Below are 6,791 nucleotides of genomic sequence, written 5' to 3'. Positions count from 1 at the left end.
CAGCCTGGGCCAAGAATTGAACCTGTGACCCTTTGGTGTGCAGGCCGATGCTCTAACCATTGAGCAGATCAGTCAGGGCAAGAGTGTTTTTTGTTGTTGTTTTTAAATATATTTTATTGGTTTTTTACAGAGAAGAAGGGAGAGGGATAGAGAGTTAGAAACATCGATGCAAGAGATGGATCAGCTACCTCCTGAACGCCCCCCACCTGGGATGTGCCCGCAACCAGGGTACATGCCCTTGACCGGAATCAAATCCAGAACCCTTGAGTCCGCAGGCTGACGCTCTATCCACTGAGCCAAACCGGTTCGGCAAGAGTGTTTATTTTTTAATGCTACTTAAAGTCAGAAGCAAAACAACTTTTTAATATATTGTGTGACTTAGATGAGAAATTTTTATACTTTGGATATGGAGGCTTTGAGATTATAAGTTGAGTGATGCAAAATGTTTTAGGGAGTATATTTTTAAAATTATGTACAAAGAATGATGGCTGATTATGCCAGTAGATTAACTGCTTTTTTTCTTTTGGCCACGTATTTATCTTTTTGAGGTCTTTCTTTATGTAGCTTCAAGTTGTTGTCACTGTCATCTCACCTTGTCAGACAGAGTTCCTTGACCATGTTTTTTTTTTGCAGGACAGATCTAGTTGCAGCAGTCTCTGATCTTTTATTTATTTTCCTTCTCTTTTGAATTTCAGTTTAAGCAGCTATAGGGTTCTTGATTGACAAGTTGTTTTTTTTCCATTTAGCACTTCAAATGTGTTATGCTGCCCAATATATTTTTACTGATTTCAGAGAGGAAGGAAGAGGGAGAGAGATAGACATCAGTGATGAGAAAGAATCATTGATCGGCTGCCTCCTGCGTGCCCCCTGCTGGTAGATCGAGCCCATAACCCCCGGCATGTGCCTTTGACAGAATCGAACCTGGGATCCTTCAGTCCACAGGCTGTGATGCTCTGTGCTGTCCATTATCTTTTGGTCTCCAAAGTTTCTGAAGAGAAGTCATTTGGTATCCTTATTTAGGATCCTTTTATGAAATAATTCACTTATCTTTCTGCCTTCAGGATTCTCTGTGTGAATGCCTTTGAGTTCATCTCATTTGGAATGTGTTTAGCTTATTGCATATTTATATTCATGTCTTTTTATCAAATTTGGGGAGTTTTCAACCATAGTTTCTACAAATATTTTCTCTGCTTCTTTCATCTAGTAAGTTTTTCACTGTAGTTATTGTACTTTTCAGCTCCAGAATTTCTTTTTGGTTTCTTTTTAGGTTTTGGGGGGTTTTTTTTGGTCTTTATTTATACTTCTGTTTTGTTCATACAACATTTTCTTGATTTTTCTCCATATCTTCATTTCGTTCTTTGAGCATCTTTAAGACAGTTAAGATTTTTTAAATATTTAAAGCTGACATTCAGTATTGTATTAGTTTCAGTTGTACAACTTAGTGGTTAGACACTTATATAACTTATGAATTGAACCCTTCCCCATAAGTTTAGTACCCACCTGATGCCATACATAGTTATTACAATATTGACTATATTCCCTGTGCTGTACTTCACATCCCTGTGACTGTTTTGTAATTGCCAATTTGTACTTTTTAAGACAGTTTTTAAAAAGCCTTTGTTTAGTAGATCTGCTATCGGATCGTTTTCAGGACCAGTTTCTATTAAACCCACCCACCCCATCCTCCACCCCCCTTATTTTGTTTAGCTAGCCTTACCGTACTGTTTCTTTGTATGCATTGGGATTATTCTGATTGTACACTGGGCATTTGAATCTAATAATGTAGTAACTCTGGAAATGAGATTGTCTCATTTCCCTATGGCTTGCTGTTTTTGTTACTACATTATTATTATTATTTTTTTTTTCTCTGTGCCAAGGATCAGAATAAGATGAACTTAATGTCTTCTTATGTCTTTTCTGAGCCTTTCCCTGGGTATGCATAGTCACTTTCTAATTTCCCCCAAATATGGTGTTGTTTTTGCATTTAATGTCTGGCTCTCAAAATGGGAAAAAGTAAAAAAATGGCAGCTAAAATAGGGTGCTAGCCTTTTAAATACCCTGGAAGTCACTTCATTCTGATGAGAAATGACTTGCAGCAGTGAGGGAAGGTACAGCAGTGGCTGCCCTCTTCTTTGTCTTTACCTCTGTGATCAGAAGCAGCAGTCAGTGATAAGAGCACAAATATCTGGTAGTTGTTGGACAGGATTCTTTTTATCTACCCTGGCTCCCAAGATTTGTGTACGTGCTGCTCCAGGAACTACTCCCACAACTCCCAGAAATAAACCACAATTTACCGTCTGTGCGTTCCCCTGGAAGTTGCAGACATTCAGCAGACTCCAGACTTCCAACATAGTTTTATCAGACAGATTCTGCCAGTGCAGTTGTTGTTTAGGTAGAAGGACAGATTCCTGGTTCTTTGCCATCTTCCTAAAATCCTCTTTAACCCCATCTTAATTTCTATAGTGAATAACTTTGTGAAGTAGATTAAGTAGCAAGAACTCTGTATTACTATAGGGTTGAAATAATCACTATAATATAATAGCTCTTTTCTTACTTCAGTTAGTTTTTAAGAGTTACATAGATGCATTTGACACATATGGTAATTTTTGGCATTTAACTTTTGACAGGTGGTTTTGGAATGTATGCTTAAAAAGGACCTCATTTACAATAAGGTCACTCCAACATTTCACCACTGGAAGATTGAAGACAAGAAATTTGGCCTTACCTTTCAAAGTCCTGCTGATGCTAGGGCTTTTGATAGAGGTATTCGAAGAGCTATAGAGGATATTTCTCAAGGTAAGTTTTCTTGACTATTTTCTTAATTTGTTCATCAGTTATCTATAGTAAAGTAGAGTTACTTTAAGCAAGTCAGCTTTTGTGATATGTGATCAGACTTTGAGAGCTCACTGTAGGTGAAGTAGATAAAATAATGGGCTCCTTAGTCTGTTTCAAATTTGTTACATCACAATATATGCCAATTAAATTTATTACCTTGAAGAACCCATCAACAGTTCCCTTCAAATAATTCAGATGATTTAAAATAAGAGGTTGAGGAAGAGGGGAGCAGTCAGTTCCAACTGTTAAAATCCTTGTGTATATGTTATATCAGTCATATTCTTGTTTTGGTAATGATAAAGATAAAATTTCTAATAATCAAATATAGGTATACGCCAGTTATTCTATGTCAGAACACTTTCTTTCTTTTTTTGAAAGAGAAATGCTTTTAAAAATATATATTTTATTGATTTTTTACAGAGAGGAAGGGAGAGGGGTGGAGAGTTAGAAACATCGATGAGAGAGAAACATCGATCAGCTGCCTCCTGCACAACCCCTACTGGGGATGTGCCCGCAACCAAGGTACATGCCCATGCCCTTGAACCTGGGACCCTTCAGTCTGCAGGCCGACGTTCTATCCACTGAGCCAAACCGGTTGGGGCAGAACCCTTTTCTTTTTACCTGATTTCATTATTGACAGATATTACAACCCCATCTATTTCTTTGTAATCTTTCGAGTCTGTTAAAATTATTAGCTCTAAAGCTTGCACAGGCTTGCAGGTTTTAAAAAAGAGGGAGACTGTATATACATGTAAGACTGGCCTCTGCTTAATTAAACAAAGAAATCACATTAAAACTAATTTCTTCCCCCAAACAAGTCAAAACTTGATTTGTTTTTCTAATTATAAAGGAATATCATCTTTAATAATAGAATGGCTTCTGTATAAAGTAACTGCATCAATATTACATAACATTGTAATTTGTATATTTTGAATATTAGAAGAAATGAACTAATTATGAAACAGACCATAGGCAAGAACATGGAGATGCTTAGTATAAATCTGTATTAATAGTGCATGAAACTGTGGTTAAATAATTTATTTAGCTACTTTAAATATTAGAGTTTGTTAAACAAATAATGTTTGATTTCCAGTTCAGAAAGAAATTCTATGAAATGATAGCAGTCTTTTTATTTTTATAATCAGAGCCCGTAAATTATTTTTATGTCAGTGTTCTTGATGTTGGCTGCACATTAGAATTACCTGGGCGGCTTTTGAGAAATAGAATGACTAGTTCTCCCTCCAGGTCACTTGAATCAAACTATTTGGGGAGTGGAGCTGAGGCATTATATATATATATATATTTTTAAGTTCCTAGACATTTCAAATGTGATAAGGAATTGTTATCCTAGCTGAATGATTATATTATGAATTTACGAAAACAAGTGAATATGCATCCTCAGATTCTCTAGCAGATGTTGTGGTTCTCAAACCACTACAATAAACTTGAATTAAAAAAATGCATGGTGCCCTTATGCCTCACCTTACAGGCGTTTCTGACATATTGGTTTGGTACTGTACTCTAGTGTTAGTTTCCCAGTTGATTCTGCTATTTAGCTAGTGTTGAAGAACCAGTGCTTTAAAGAGAAAATCGTTATCTATGGCTGTTAAAATTTGTATGATTTATGTTTAAGTTTTGAATTACTTTGAAGCCTTTACTTATGTCGCCATAAGAACACACTTTCACTAGGATCAAATAGATTGAGTTTAGTGTTCAAAAAGACAATTTATAAGGAGAAATTTACAAACTCCTAGCCAGGTAGAATAGACTACCACTGTATTCAGTTGATCTTATTATTTGTAAACATTATTTTAAATATATTGGTTAACCTTATTACAAGTTATTATATAGACTTTGAATAATCTCATTAAATTTCTCTTACTTATTAGCCTTCTATAACAATAAGGAAAAACATTGTAACCCTTTTCAAAGGACAGATTTCTCATCTCCATGCTAGCTATGTCTCAAGGGTAACATAAACTTAGAATTCATTGCTAGGAGAAATTCCTCTTTATGAATTTGTTAGAACTAAAGGCTCTCTTAAACATAATAAAAATATATATAGAGACATTGATGCGTAATGGTCAATAGCAACAATTGGCCATTGACTATCAATAGTGAATTAAGGCTCATTTATTTTTCTTACTATAGCAACTAAAATCCTACTTCTGGGTACTAAATACTGTTTCCTGGATCAGAGTATTTAGACACATTGAGGAGATCACACATGGACATTATCTAACACCAGAGGAACGTGGTGCACATAGTTTACCTAGGTCAGTGGTTCTCAACCTGTGGGTCGCGACCCCTTTGGGGTCGAACGACCCTTTCACAGTGGTCGCCTAAGACCATCAGAAAACACATATATAATTACATATTGTTTTTGTGATTAATCACTATGCTTTAATTATGTTCAATTTGTAACAATGAAAATACATCCTGCATATCAGATATTTACATTACGATTCATAATAGTAGCAAAATTACAGTTAGGAAGTAGCAACAAAAATAATTTTATGGTTGGGGGTCACTACAACATGAGGAACTGTATTAAAGGGTTGTGGCATTAGGAAGGTTGAGAACCACTGACCTAGGTGTTTGAGTATTTTGGAGAAATCAGGAGCAGGGATTGCTATAAATAGTACACTTTTCACACAGAGAAAAACATCTCTTTGTAAGTAATTGGGAATTTACCTGCAGAAGAGGAAAACAATCACTTTATTCTCTGTTCTTTTAATAAACGGGCGCGTATGAGTGGCCAACATCAGATTGGTTGCCAGGCAGCCCAGAATGATCTCTGATCAGACTCCTGTAGTATTATAATGACATAATCAATTAGTCAGTAATACTAAAATCTAAGACAAAAATTTTATGTTTAATTAAACTTTTCCTGTTTTCTTAGGATGCCCAGCATTAAAAAATGAAACTGAAGGAGCAGATGATGACTTACAAGTAAGTAGTTGGCTTGAAAGAATTTTTTAAACATAAAGGATATAAACATAAAGGATATAGAGCAGGGGTGGGGAACGTCGGGCCCGTGGGCCAAATAAGGCCCTCGAAATCATTTGGTCTGGCCCTGCCAAGGCATTGGGGGTGAGTTAATTAAATGTTTGGCCAAACCTAGCAGGCTAATTTTTAAGTTTGATAATTTTGTCTGGCCTGCGAATGATGTCATCAATATCCAAATGGCACTTGGCAGAAAAAAGGTTCCCCACCTCTGAAATAGAGGAAATAATTTGCCTTAATACATAACTCATAACTTTTTAAGAAACTTTCTAAGGCACTGTATTTATCAAGAAATACAGAAAAGCAGAATCAATGGTATGTATATATGTGTGTATGTACATAATATATAGAGAGAATGTTGTTTGGTTTGATACACACACATTGTTTTTTGTTTGCTTTTGAACGAATTGGCCCATGTGATTATCAAGTTCAAAAGCCACAGGATAGGCAGACATGCTGGAAGTTCTGTCACTAGTTGATGTTTTGGTCTTGAGTGGAAAGGCAGTTTTGAGACAGACTTCCTTCCTCTTTGGTGGACCTCAGTCTTTTTTTAAAATGTTTTTATAATGAGGCCCACCAACTCTATGGAGGGTAATTTCCTTTCCTCAGAGTCTACTGATTTAAATGTTAGTCACATGAGAAAATTACTGTGGTAATTACAACAGCAACATTTAGACTGGTGTTTGACCAAATAGCTTGGCATCATAGGTTAGACAAGTTGACACATAAAATTAACTATCACAGATACCTCGCCTATTAGGAAGGTACTTACATAAAAAATTCACAGAAAAGGCACTGTGCCAGAAGCCGGTCCATCCTTGCTGCTTGACACAGTCGCTGCAGGAAAGAAACATCTGCACAGCATATGTTTCAAGGGACCTGGCGTATATAGCATACTGTTCTTAATATGTTTGCTCCCCTTAGCGCTGTGTGTTTTAACCAAGGTCACC

At 36.2% G+C, this 6,791-nt stretch overlaps 1 protein-coding gene across 1 annotated transcript in view; it reads left to right on the top strand.

Moving 5' to 3' along the window:
- SPRED1 (sprouty-related, EVH1 domain containing 1) overlaps nt 1-6,791 on the top strand; it is a 161,049-nt gene that overhangs the window by 112,661 nt on the left and 41,597 nt on the right. Inside the window, exons 3-4 of the mRNA XM_006778100.2 lie at nt 2,628-2,796; nt 5,738-5,787. Coding sequence (XP_006778163.1) covers nt 2,628-2,796; nt 5,738-5,787 — 219 coding nt within the window. The remainder of the gene's footprint in view (nt 1-2,627; nt 2,797-5,737; nt 5,788-6,791) is intronic.

The sequence above is a fragment of the Myotis davidii genome, unplaced genomic scaffold (genome assembly GCF_000327345.1).
Source record: "Myotis davidii unplaced genomic scaffold, ASM32734v1 scaffold46, whole genome shotgun sequence".
Taxonomy (NCBI): domain Eukaryota; kingdom Metazoa; phylum Chordata; class Mammalia; order Chiroptera; family Vespertilionidae; genus Myotis; species Myotis davidii.
Note: the sequence above shows the minus strand (reverse complement) of the source record. Positions and strands in the feature narration are given on the sequence as shown.